General features: G+C 43.7%; 1 protein-coding gene across 1 annotated transcript in view; it reads right to left on the bottom strand.

Annotated features, from left to right (window-relative positions):
- Positions 1-14269, bottom strand: part of AADAT (aminoadipate aminotransferase) — a 348907-nt gene that overhangs the window by 142062 nt on the left and 192576 nt on the right. The window contains exons 6-7 of the mRNA XM_086962429.1: positions 12906-13115; positions 760-825 (exon numbers count right to left, since the gene is read on the bottom strand). Of these exons, the coding sequence (XP_086818555.1) occupies positions 760-825; positions 12906-13115 (276 nt within the window). The remainder of the gene's footprint in view (positions 1-759; positions 826-12905; positions 13116-14269) is intronic.

The raw sequence follows: 14269 nt of genomic DNA, 5'->3' as shown, positions 1-14269 counted from the left end.
GATGTTTTCCGGGCAGAATGTCTCACTGGGTTCGCCCTCTGACAAGGATGGAACCAAAGCTGGCTTTAGCACTGGTGGAGCCCAGTGCCACAATCATTCTGGCCCCCTCAAATAATAATGCTCTTTATGAATTCCCTCCAACAGTGCCTTTTATCTCTCCATGGCCCCTCTCTGATGTACATTTCACTTTTTTAAGTTCTACTCCTTGTTCACTTACACTCTGTTTTGGGATCAGCATGGTACACGTTCTTTGTAGCAGGCACATTTATCCCTTTGTGCCACTTTAGGATGAGTCTAAACTTCCACTAGACAAAACTCCATCTCTCTCCAGCAGGAACAGTAATCACCAGAGTTATCTTGAAATTTTTATTGGTGCCTGAAAACAGCTGGACACACGAGGAACTCTGCAGCATGGGCTTTCAAACCTGTAAGTGTTTTTAAAACACAACCCCCCCGCTCTGAGGTCAGCATCAGGTATGATGGCACCCGTCACTCTGCCCTAAAGCCAGCCCCGGAAGGAACATCAAAGATCCTCCAATCGCTCCAAAGGCCTAGGGCAACTGACTTCGAGAGCAATAGTGCTTCTGGACCTGGAAATCTTTTGAGGACCGATCGAACCTTGTCTGGTTACTCTTCAAATGTTTTTTGGATGGATTTCTACATGACATTTAAAACCTAGATTTAAACATTCACATACGTTAGTTATACATAATGTGGAACTTTCAAGCTAAAAACATCAGTTACAAACTATCCACTTACTTTGGTAAATTGAAGAAAATAATACGGATCATCTTCTATAATGAGGAAATCGTATTCTCTTGCAATCTAAAAAGAAAATTGATACACAAATAAAAAAGTCTGCTGAATGATTAATAACGGTATTTAATCTGCAATGCTGTCTAGTTAAAAATAAACCCATATGGAGATGCATTATATTGAGTGACCCTCAGTTATTAGTGCAGGATACTTACTCTAGGAGTTATGCTTCTTAACTGAACCAACAGAAGTTCATTATCTAGTGTGGTCCTTTGGACCAAGAGTGGCAATGCTTTGAGATGATGATAATTAGCAAATCTTACAATCCAACATACTCAAATAGTTTCCACAATTGAAGAATGGGAATCTTGTGAGTAGTCAATAAGTACAAAATGTGGAACTCTAGATAAAAAAGGTTCAAGAAAACGAAGGAAAAGGTTACTTACACTATGAGCATCTGCTTGCAGTGTGTAGTGCTGTAGATTCACATGTTATGCATACGTCTTCTCATCTAGTGGTGGCTCGGATATTTGGAAGATGTTTTTCTTCGCAGAAGGTATTTCTAGTCACAGCCTGCACTGTGATTTCACCCTTAGTGGTTTCGCTTTTGGCAGAGCTGGCGAGAGTGCTATGGAGTGTCAAGTGACCGCGGTTTGGTGCGCATATGCATTGTGAAAAAGGAATTTCTAGTAAAGACGATATTCTATGGCACTACACGCTATGGCCAGGTGCTTACAGGGTATGTTTTTTCATCCATGTATTGCTGTAGCTACAAATGCTCTGTATAAAGCAGCATTCCCCAACATGTGGTGGCTAGTATGTGGTAAGACAGATGTCTGAAGTAAGGTCTTTAAAACTGTCTGGCCAACCACTGCTTGCTATATGGCTAATATGGTTACACAATAATGCCTGCTAGTGGACGATTTGACCTGGTAGCTACTTTTCATATATCAGCTACGGTGATATTGCCAAGCAAATACCTGTTTGCTGCTTTTTTGCATGCACTGGGATTTGTGATAGTAATTTTGGATGCATTTAACTATGCATCTTGCAATACCAGCCTTAGAAATGAGTTGGTCATCATGTGGTTTAGCAAAGGCTGCAAAACAGTTGGTCTGATTTTCTAAAGGGCTTGGCCCTGTCAATGTAGAACCCATTTAAAATATAGTGTGTGGAGGACTCTTTCTGCTACTTAGTTTATTTGAAGGAAGAAGACTGGGAGCTTTATGGTGAGAGAAAAGGGGAAAAACATTTCGGGGAGGAACTTGGGGTTGGGTCCGCGGACACTATCTTTGTGTACTTGAAAGAAGGGTTCCTGCAGTGAAAGGGTATGTAACACAATGATGCCTTTGAGGGATGTTATAGCCAAGAGGAAAGCTACATTCAAGATAATAAAGGCTAATAGTGGGAGGATGAAGGGGAGGTTGGCACATGTACCTGGTATGTACCATATCGAGATTCTACACTGCAGCAGGGGAACCTCTGGAACAGACCATTCTTTTGAAGCCCTACATGAACACTTTAACTTCATTGTTGGGAAAAAGTGCGGAGTACTCCATGTTTTGCATATAAAAGGATGGTGCTGCTAAATACATCCATTTTAAAGTATATGAAGGCTTGATTTGTGTAGATGAAGCGAGTAACAGATAACATTTTGGTTTGTGGGTTTAAGATGGTCAAGGTGTTTGGGATAAAATAACGGGAAAATCTTTTCCATTTTGTCAATTAGGATGTTCGTTAGGTGAGACTGCATGACTCTCACAATAAGTCCATACGTTCCAGAGGAAGATGCATGTAGCCAATTTCCAGGACCTCAGGTGCCAGATCGCTAGATTGAGTTGGCTGGGATCTGAACTTGGTTCCAAGAGAGAAGGTGTGGCATGATGAGGAGCTTCTCATGGGAGCGGATTAACATTGGGACATGTTGAGTAACATGGTTGCCTGACCCAAGTTGGGGTAACCAGAATACGGGTTTGAGATGTTAGCTGCATCTTCTGCACCACATGTGGAAGGAGCAGGAGTGGCAGAAAAGTGTAAGCAAAGAGCTATGACCAATTTATTGTCAGTGCATTTGGCATGGATTGTGGGTGTGGGTAGCTGGAGGCACAGTTTGGACATTTTGCATTTTTAGGGGTGGCAAACAGATCGATCCGTTGAGTGCCCCAACATTGGAAGTAGGACTTGAGGGTGGAGTTTCCATTTGTGGACTTGTTGATGCATCAGGGTGAAATCATTGTCCACACCTGAAAGATATGAGGGGTATGCTGTGACAGAGTGCCTAAGTTCCAGGTTTGCTGCGCCTGTTGTGACAGGGGGAGACTGCGATTGCTGCCCTGTTTTTGCAGATAATGCATTGTCAGTGCTCATGGTAGTTTTTGTGGCTCCCTAGGTACTGTGGGGCCGACATTAGTTGTACGATGACGTGGCTGAGATAGGCCTCCCAACCAGCTAGAAAGGCATCCATGGTGATGGTGATATGCATAATGAGGTCCAGGAAAGGCCTGCCCTGCAACAGATTGTTGCTGTTCCAGCACTGCAGAGATCAATGGGTGTTGGCCTTCACCAGCACTTGATCTTCCCAGTGACACTACACTTGTGAAGACTGAGCTAAAATACATTCCAATAGCAGCCTCATATGACATGGGGTACAATGGAGATACAAGAGGCCGTCATGCCTAAGGGCACTTTACATATTTTGACTCCACTGTAAAAGTTGGACAACTGAGGCGAAAAAGAAGTAAGAGCTGAATTAATGCAGACACCCTCTGAAGACTTTGATAGGCTTAACCTTTGACCGTGTTCAATGCCACCCCTAAGAAGGGTTGGATCTGGAAGGGCTGCAAGTGGAACTAAGTGGCATTTATTGCAAATACCTGGCTGTACAACAGGGAGATGGTGGATTTGGTTTGGGCTAGGCATTGATGATTACTTGTGCACTTGTTCAGCTAATCGTCAAGGCAGGACAATATGTGAATGTCCCTCCATCCTAAATGGGAGACTATGACTGCTAGGCACTTTATTAAGAAACTTAGAGCAGTGGTGTTAGAAATTGGGTTGTAGGATGACATAGGTATGATCCTTAGTGAAGCAGCAACCACAATCCTAGTTGGGGTAAGAGGAAAGCAAACCCTAAATTAACCTGTGCTCACACTCTGGTAGCTTGGCACAGAGCAGTCAAAGTTAACTTAGAGGCAATGCGTAAAGTATTTATGGACCACTTCAAACAGTAAAACTATTAAAACACCACACAAAAAGATTCCACACCAGGTTAGAAAAATAGAACTTACTTTAATACAAAAAACACCTAAGCAACAAAAAAAAAATCACAAAAGTAGAACTTAAAATATGAAATCATAAAGAATAAACTGTAAAATAGCGCTTAGAAGCAATAACCGCTTATTTAGGATGTCTGGTCACGCCAGACCAAGACTAACTCAAAGGTTCAAACCGATAGAGTGCGAGCATATGCAGGGACTCAGTTAGGCCCACCTAACAAAAGTACATTGATCCTGTCTGCGTTAAAGATGATGTGGGATGCAGCCGAAGCGATGCGTCACAACAATGGCAGCGTTGCGCTGGTCTGGTCCTGATCAGGGCAACAGCAGCGATGCATCGGCTCTGATGAGCACAGGGGCTGCGATGTGAAGTCCTCAGCGTCATCATCGAGGCAGTCGTCGAGGGAGATGCGAAGACCTCCGGTACAGCGTTGTATAATGCTGGTTCCGATCCACACAATGGTACTGATGCGCTTGTTTGAAAGAGGATGCGTGGGCTTCTCTGGAGTAAGCACTTTACGCCTCACTTCCAAGGGTCCAGGACTGGGGTGGCACAATTTGTCAGGGCAGAATGACACATGGCAGAGTCCAGGTGCAGCAGCAGCTGCAGCAGAAGAAAAGTTGGTTGTATTTTATGTCCCTGAGACTTTTGATGAGGAGGCAGTTCAGCAAGTCATTAGAGTCACTCTAGGTTCAAATAATGCAGGTCCAATCTGTAGGAGAGTAGGATCTGCTTCTTGTAGTTAACCCCAATTTTTGCTGATGTTTCACTGTTTTTCGACTTTAGTCTGGCTGGGCCCTGCTATCCAGGACCCCAGCCTAGCTGCTTCCTCTCTAAAGTGATTCCATGTACTTTAGGTACACTCCAGTTTTGTTACTGTAAGTCCCTAGTAAATGGTATCCTATATACCCAGGGCATAGGTACCCCAGAGGTCTACCAGGGGCTGAAGCATGTATTATGCCATCCCTGGGCAGCCTTCCAAAATAACACCACAGGTTTGCTACAGCAGCCTGTGTAAGGTGGTGTATGCACCCCTTACTTAGATATAGGTTTCCTATATCTACCTTATATCACTACAGATATAAACTTATCAGTCACCTCTATGGCAGGCCGTATCAATCCTAAAGGGAGGGTGCTGGGCTTTGTGTGAGAGGGTCCCTCTGCAGCCTTCGGAGCCTATTCTCTGAGGCTGTTCTGTGATGCAGCCTGACCATATACTCTTAAGTGCATTATAACCTTGCGGTAAATGCTAATCTTGGAATGGCTGCAAGGAAACATGTCTTATTTGGTGTCAAACACTTTGGAATCATAACCCCGCCCCCGGTCCTGGCGGCGGGGGTATGATTCCACCCTCCTAGAGGGAGAAACATGACCACATTGGTACACCCAGTAGCAGCTTAAAAGAACCCTGGCATCACAAAACCCTGCCAGACTCCGAAGTATTTGCAACACAGGAGGTGGGTTTCCAGACTTCCCAGAGGCCGACCCGAGTCCCCAGCAAAGCTGAGACCCGTAGCCCTCGTGGGTACTGTGGAACCGGATCCCCTGGACACCGTGCACATTTGCAAGTGCATTGGCTTCTCAACAATCCTTGAGGCTGTGCATTGGGTTACTTGTAGCCGAGACCCTGAGCAGCATTTCTACCGAAGATTGCTGGCCTACTATCCATGAGTGTTTCGTGAGCCGGCCCTTTGCGCTTTCTCTCGAGGTACTTTTGCGATCCCTGGTCTGTCGAATGGTGGGTCTCTGAGAATGCAACTTTAACTTTCCTTGGGCTTCCCTAGTTGCTCCAGACATTGCATGACTCTCCATCGCTTGGGGAGTCCCCTGGACCTTGCTGGTCCACACCTTAGCATCTTTTCTCTTTCTGCGTGGGTTGCTGTTGTCCAGGCTTGTTGTGTTCAATCCGAGCACCGACGCTGCAGCACTCTACATCCTTCGTGGGACAGCTCGAATCCAGCTCCTGGTCATTGTCGACGCCTCCTGGTCCTCGTGGCAGCAGAGTCAAGCTTCACCTTTTCGCACCTGAATCACTCGACATTGGTGGGCATTCGTCTATCGTGCCCCTGGTCACTGGCAAGTGGCCCAGACTCTGTCCCCTCTGCTTTCATGTTCTTCACATCTTCGATCCAGGCTTGGATCACACTGGACACTTTTCGTCTCCACGGCAGCAGCACTTTGCAGCAGATCGCAATTGAAATCAACGACGATTCCCGACACCATTTGACACCTTTGCACCCGGCTTCCCTGGGTGAGGTAACTCGAGTACTCCGGTGCTCCCGTGGGTTTCGGCCCTAGAGCCCCTTAAGTCTAAAGGGGTTTGCTCAAAGTCCTCTCCTAAGTGTCCTTTATCTTTAAAATTCCAACCGTGACTTTCCCCATAGAAGCCAACGTCGCTCGCAGCCTGTGTTCGCACACTGCATGCGGACACCGTGGATCCCCTGTGTCACTACCTTGGGTGGTTCCTTGGGGTCCCAACGATTCTACCGGCTCTAGGCCTTGTGTCTAGTCAAGTCGTGGTTCTTATACCACTTTCTTAATATATGGTTTGGTCCCCCCCTGGGGCCCAATGTTTATTGTGCTACTACTGAAGTTCTATTGCATTTAAATTGTGTACCTTGCTCTGTAATCTCATAAAGAGATTACTAGAGAGTGTTTAGTAATAAATACATATATTTTATAAATATACGGTGTGGTTCTCCTTTCATTTAGACATTCAAGAGGTTATGATCTGGTAAACCAAGCTGCTTTACACTCCTTCAAGACTTAGCCTGAAGGCTGCTCTCCATAGCTTTCAATAAAGGTAGTCTTAAACCTATCATCAATAAGGGTTATTTGGACTGGTGCAACTTTCAGCCAGAGGCACCAAACTTGAAATGTCTATCTCTTCGCAATTGGAAATTACACTTATAAAATGCAAATATGCAATCCCAGTGTTATCCTGTGGGAAAGATAGTCCTTGCAGTAGTGCAAAAAATATGTAAGAGTTTTTCACTATCAGGACATGCAAAACTGAAACGTGCATTTGCTACCCTTTAAATACATTGCGCCCTGGCCTCTGGGTTGTCCAGGGCCGACCTTAAGCTGACTTGTATGCATGAAATGGGATGGTTTAGGCCTGGCAAGAGGTTTATGTTGCCTGGTCGCAATGGCAGTGTAAACTGCACATACAGGCTCTGGATTGGCAGGACTGAGCCATGGTTAAAGAGCTACTTAAGTGGGAGGTACAATGAGTGCTACATGCCCACTAGTAGCATTTCAATTACACACCTTGGCCACATGTAGTGCACTTCACTAGGGACTTATATAATTAAACTAAATATGCCACTTGGGGATCAGCCTCATATCACCATGTTTAGGGGAGAGAGCACAAGCACCTTTGCACTAGTTAGCAGTTGTAAAGTGCACAGAGTCCTAAAGCTAGCAAAAACGGGGTCTGAAAAAGTTGAAGAGGTAGGCAAACAGATTGGGGGAAGACCTAACAGGTGGTGACCCCGAAAACAAGTACTTTGAATTGAATTTAAAGTATTTGAATAGGCCACTTACCACAAAGCAGACAAAGCACAACGAGGTGCCTACCACAATCAGCATATCACTCCCTACCACTATCCTAATACCACAACCCTGCCACCACCCTACTAACACCACACCACCTTGCCAACACCACCCTTCCATCACTAATCTACCTCCACCACTCTACAACCATCCAAAGCACCAACTCCTTAAATACCACTACATTGATCCCTCCTACCGTAACTCCCACCATCACCACTCTTAACCACCACCATAATCACCAGCACGCTATCCAAACCATAACCTTCATGACCTGACCCAGACCACCACCCTACCTACCACTACCACCTTCACTACAACCACCACCCTAACCACAACACAAGCAACCACCTTAACCAGCATACCATCACCATACAACAAGAACACCATCACCATGATACTCACCACCACACAACCCTTTCCACTAAAACCTCACTACTCTAAGCACCACCGTCCTACACTAACCACCAACTCTACCCTAAACCAGACTGCCCTAACCATCAACACCTTCACCACCCTTACCAATACCATTATTCTACTGAAACATCCTCACCACCAGCTTCACCACTCTAACCAGTACCATCACCCAGACTACAATTAGCCCCACCCACAATGCTGGGAGGAGGTGGACTTCTCAATTCCCCTCTGTCTGGCAATGCTTCCAGTGGTGGCACTCTCTGCAGCAGCACAGAGGACCTCCCCCGCCCCTCACTGAGACTCTGCATCAGGAGGCAGCCCTATGTTCTGCTATCGCTTGAATGGTGGCCCTCCCATGAATTTGAAGGCCAACTGGAAAATCGTGGCCTAGTTGGCATGCCAGCTACAGAGGGACCACTATTCCCCTGGGGCAAAATTGCACACCACTGTGCGGGATGCAATGTAAGCCAGCAACGGAGGCCCACTTGACACTGGTGGATGGACCGGGCGACACAGGCTTGCCCCCCTGCTTTGGCAGCGACCATTAGCAGATTGTCTGGGTGCCCTTGGCAGACTGTGGGCCAGTAAGTGGACCGACATCTCGAGGGTAGCGAGCTGTAGCTGCCACTGCATCCCTGACACAACCCTTGGGGCCTGCAGCTCTTTCCCTGGGTGCAGCTCTGCAAGAGAACGCTATGATAACTATCAGTGGGGGAGAGCCTGCATCTCTCTGCTCTCCTAAAAACTCTCCAATGGGAAGTAAGCTTGATCGGACCTTGTACCGAGGTGAGGGGGAACTGAGGGGGTGTAGCAGAGTTCTACTGCCTGTACCCCACTACTTACGCGGTAGCAGCCCTATCTGTGGCATGACTAAGGATTCCTCTACCCCTTACAGAAATTCAGCATTAGTGGACAGCCGCAAGTTGAGCCATAACTGGACTGGCGCACGCAGCATGGCAGATTGAGGTCGAACTATGCTGCACCAATGATGGGCTGAATCCATCATCGTTCTTTAGCTCACTTTGCCACCCCAGTTCAAACCCAGCTATATGCAAATCAGACTTGACCCTGTGCCTCATAGGAACAGTCCAGCCCAAATTACAAAGCCAGGTCTTCCATGGCCTGGAAACAAGCATTCTGGGATCGGTTTTGGGGTAACACCCCTCATCAGCCAGGCCAGCTTGAATCCAGTGGCAAAGTGAGCAAAAGACCCACGTCTGGGCAAACTCTGCCAATTTAGGGCAAACAAAGCAAACACAAGGAGATGGACTGAGCGCTGAAACTTTTCAGACACTCACCCCCAGTCACAGATCAGGGTTGAATCCATCATCGTTCTTTAGCTCACTTTGCCACCCCATTGTTGGTTTTTGACGAAATTGCATTTAACAAAAATGCTAATAAAAAGATGATAGAAAAAAATCAATTTCTGCAAATTTCACATCATTTTCTACTCCTTATAATTACTGTTATTCATTTTATGGACATACATTGTTTAGAGTGCTCACCAATAAACATTGTGACAGATTGAAAACACCAATTAGCATTATTGACTTTTAAGTACGTTAATCAGACAAGTGCTCAGACATTCTGTAGATGGAATAAAAGGCAAATACCCAGTGGCTACAGTAGAACAGCTGTCAGTGTTTGTCGGCCGGGAAGATGGGCGAGTACACAGCTTTATTGCAAGCATTTATTACAAGAAAAAAGCATGACCGGTAGGATGTGGATATTTGTCTGTGGTCCTGATGGGAGTAATCGAGGGCAATTCAAGTATTCCTCAAAGAAACCTGCTTTTAGTTTTTATGTGGTAGACTGTCAACATTTCATTTAGTGGTCGGAGGTAAACTGGTGCATAAATCCCTGAGCACCAACACTATTTGCGCCTTATCTGCTAAGCGGCGAAAAGCCCATCTAAAAGGAAAACAAAGCAGCGTGCCAGAAACGAGTAACTGATGGCTCTCACTTATATTTGTGGAAATCATTTTAGCATGTGTTACATCTATATATATATATATAAAAACGAAAGTATGTCTGTTTGTCCTTTATGCATTACTACACCCTTCATCCGATCGCCATGAAACTTTGGGTAGTTGTTGAGTACACTCCAGCGAAGGTTTCTGGCAAAAAAATTAATATAAAATAAATACATAAATAAAAAAAATTAAAAGTTGTTGAGTACACTTGTTTGTTAAATATCGCCCCCAGGGCCCCCAGGGCCCTCATAATCTTTCCAATACTGAACTGAAAGTTTACAGTTTACGGTGCGACTCGCTTTTGCAATGACCATCAACAAAGCACAAGGACAATCACTTTAAGTGTGTGGACTCGGTTTGGAGAATCTGTGCTTCTCACATGGACAACTGTATGAGGCCAGCTCACGCGTCGGAAAACCTTCTGATTTATTCGTGTAGGCACCAGATGGTAAAACAAAAAATACTGTGTATCCACAAGCACTCAAATAAATAAACAGAATTACAACAACACTTTAAAATGTTTTCCATATTAAAATGAATACGTTTCAATAAAAATGATACAATGTAAATTGAATGTTATCATAACAATTTTCCTTAAATTTACTTTCTTCTGAGATCACAGCAACGCGCGACGTGAATGCTAGTTTGTTATATAATTTTAAAACATCCTCTGCTTATTTCACTTGTATTTGTCTTAAGACCTCATTAGATCACGAACCATTTAAAACTATAAGGAAAATATCTGCTTTGAAAGCACATATTTTAGAGTGAAATCTTTTCTTCTTTGCAATAAATGTTTATCTGCTTTTACTGTTTACATAACTAATGGCTATTTTAGCCAGAGCCTCGACATGAGCACATTTATGAAAAAAATGCTTACCAATAAAAGTACTTAGCAAGTAAAGCCAGACAGAAACATGTAACCTTGCCAATGAAAAGCTTGGAAACATCGTCTGGAGTAGCTATATACTACAATTACAATTGTGTGAGGTGAACGACCCCTGTGCTGATCTTTGTTAATCTGAATTTTTGTTTTATTTCTGGGTATAAATAGGTGAGAATTCAGATAAAGGAATAAGAGGGCTAGCCTAAGGCTGGTGGTTTTTTTTGTCAATGACCTCTGGTTTCACCTACTGCAGATCAAACTTATCAGCTGAGACACACATTTGATATTACACCATTCTAAGGTGATAGCTATAGCGAAACACAGCCAGTGTTGCAGTTTAGCTAGCATATCTTGTATGTCTTTCCTTCAACAGTAGTAGCTTTCTTTCGTATCCCGTAGATGAAAGGGTTCAAATGTGTCTCATCATCTCAAGGTTCTACAGTTTTGATAAAGCACCTAACTTTATTTCTTCTCTGCTTTTAATTCCAGTCAGGCTTGTTTAGAGCACAAATTAGTTGAACATGTTGATTCTTAGCTGGACACAAAGTAAGATAGGCAATTTTCTCAGATATCCTACAGCTCATTTGTCCGAGTGATCATTAAGCCTGGGCAGTGAACTCTGCTCCGTTCGCTGAGTTTCCGTACTCCGCAGAGCTCATGGAGTTCTAGACCACGCTAGACCACTTTGCAGTGAGATTTCTCGTTGCGGATGGTCGCTACTGCTCTCATCTAGAACTTCTACTGGAGCTGCAGAAAGAAGCAGTTCCCTCTTGCACTGCGCGAGATGCCATTTGGTCATTTTACAGTGCGGGACAAACACAGCACAAGGTAAGCGAGGTAAGCCACTCCACTGCTGGCAGAACTCTGCGTAGCTTGGCAGAGTTTTATGTCACTTCGTCAACGCATAGCGGAACTCCGCCCAGACTTAGTGATCATATTCTGGAAAGAGCAGGACTTGTTTCTAAAATATGAACTGCAACCTTCAACATTTAAAAGCACAAGTGTTGGTAAAACCAAGAGTTCTGGCCTAGGCAAACTGGTGTAAGGGTTACATTTTAAAATCTTTTTATTGAAAGCATATGCTACTAAACTAAAAAGAACAGAAAAAAATATATACTGCCACATAAAAGTCGTCACCATCTGCTTGCAATAAAAACAGTAAACTAAAAAGCATTAATCATCTCATATATGTTTAGCAGAATAATAGCATGCAGATAAATGGATGTAGAAAATGTTTGGAAACCAGTTTTGGTTTTAATGCACATCATAGTGAACTATCGTTATTATTGGTACAAAAATAGGTACAAATGGCTTTGAATTACTGTAACCCAAAGAAATACATGAAACATACAAGGATGATTAAAAATGTAAAAAGATATAGTCTAGAAAGGAAAAAGCATTGGCAAAGTAAATCACTTGATGACTAGCATTGGCACTGAAGTGCACTTCTTTTTAATGCAATGTGGCCATGTGATCAGGGAAAATACTGCCACTCATAGTACAAGAAAGCCAGCTGCTTTAAGTTGGCTAAATGATTGTCAGATGCTATTTGCTGTGGTGGGCAGAAGCAAAAAGTTAATGACAGTTAAACATACCAATGTATGGAGAGTGATGATCCAAAGACTCACTCTAAAAGTATATTTGAATGTAATATTTATTTCTGAATTTTTGGTCACTACACAAGACTGACAAGACCATGACAGCTTCCTCTAAACATGACCTAAAAATGGACTTCCTCCTTATTTGATTAATTAATAATTTAAGAATACTTTAGACGGGATCATGGATTGTTTCCTCAATAGTTGGATCAAGCCACAATTGTCATGATCTCCCAGACGGCTCAACCCGCTGACCAGTGCGCCTTGTATAGGCCTATCATAAACGCCGCAATTAAGGTGTTTGCAGAGGTTTTGATAACCTCTTTTTATTTTGTAATCTTTGCTCATGTTAAAACAGATCAATGTAAAAGTTTAGAGTTCTTAGTTTAAACCATGTGATTGTGTTGCAACAGTTAAGGATTTGTTTGTTGATTCTCTCTTTCTTACCTTGTAGATTGCTTCCTTGCGTTCTGTGGATAATGAGATTCCAGTTGGATTTCCTCCATTTGGAATAGTGTAGAGGAACTTAGGACATTTGCTTTCAGGGGTTCTTTGATCCTCTGGTCTCCACCTCGAAAGTATGTCTTTCAGAGCTTGAGGAATAATGCCATGGTTGTCAGCTGGAACGTTAATGATGTTACATCCCAAAGGTCTGAGCTGTTGGAAAAGGTAATGGGATAAGAACACTTAGTAAAGCATTGCAAAATCACCCTTTACATTTTTTTGTAGTTGGTAAATACCTATAAGCCATGTCCTTTTGTATGGCCGATGATGCTAACCTTATTCATCCATAGTCTACTTTCTGGTGCAAAGGAGGGTAGAGTTTCTTACCTGTAATTACAGTTCTCTCATAAGGGTATTTCACTGATAGTCATAAGCGTTGAATAGTCCCGCCTATCTGCAGTGACCCCAGAGCACTTAATCTAAGTATAAGTTCTTAAGTGCCGAAGTTCGCTTTTCGTTGGGAAGTCCTTGAAAAGTCACTTAAGAAAGTCATAATGCAGCCTAGGGGTAGGTTACATTCTCGGAGTTCTTCCTCTTGGAATGGCAAAAGAAGAGATTGTAATTATATATGCTCTCAGTACATTACTTTTTTGTAATGGCATAGAAAAAAGAACCTTCACAAGCCCTTTTGCTATGAGAAACAGATGAAGAGGTACAGGACAATGCAGCCGATAGGCTGCCATAATAAGTGAAGAAAAAAGTAGGTTGTGCCTTTAAGAGCAGAGAGACAACCTATATTCCATCATGCTCAGCCAGAGGGGGTTACCTCAGTTCTTTTTGACGGCTTTACAAAACTACTAATAACAGAGCATGCAATTATATGTCCACCCCACTGGGGAGGAGGGAGGGTTGCTTATGACTATTATGGAAATACCCCTACTGGAGAACTATAATTACAGGTAAGAAACTATACCCTTACCTCGTAGGGGATTTCCATGTTTAGTCATAAGCGTTGAATAAAATAGCAAGCTCATCCCCCCCCGAGGCGATAGAGTAGACAGAAAACACTAGGAAAGAACCCTGCTAACTAAAAGGTTTCTGAGGGATGCCTGTCCTACTTGAGCATCTGCTCTAGCATCTGTTTCCAGGCAGTAGTGTCGAGGGAACGTATGTCTGACCTCCAAGTAGCTGCCTTGCAAATATTCGCTAAGGGAATATTCCTCATTAAAGCAGCAATAGCTCCCTTGACTCGGGTACAGTGAGTTTTGGGCCTACCAGAAAGAACTTTGTTGGCTAGCTGATAGCAGCTGCAAATGCAAGAGATAATCCTCCTTGATATCGACTGTTTAGAAGTAGCTAAACCTGTG

This window comes from Lissotriton vulgaris, chromosome 3_1 (assembly GCF_964263255.1).
Source record: "Lissotriton vulgaris chromosome 3_1, aLisVul1.2, whole genome shotgun sequence".
In the NCBI taxonomy this organism is placed as follows: Eukaryota; Metazoa; Chordata; class Amphibia; order Caudata; family Salamandridae; genus Lissotriton; species Lissotriton vulgaris.
The sequence above is the reverse complement of the archived record's forward strand: the minus strand, read 5'-3'. Positions and strand labels throughout refer to the sequence as shown.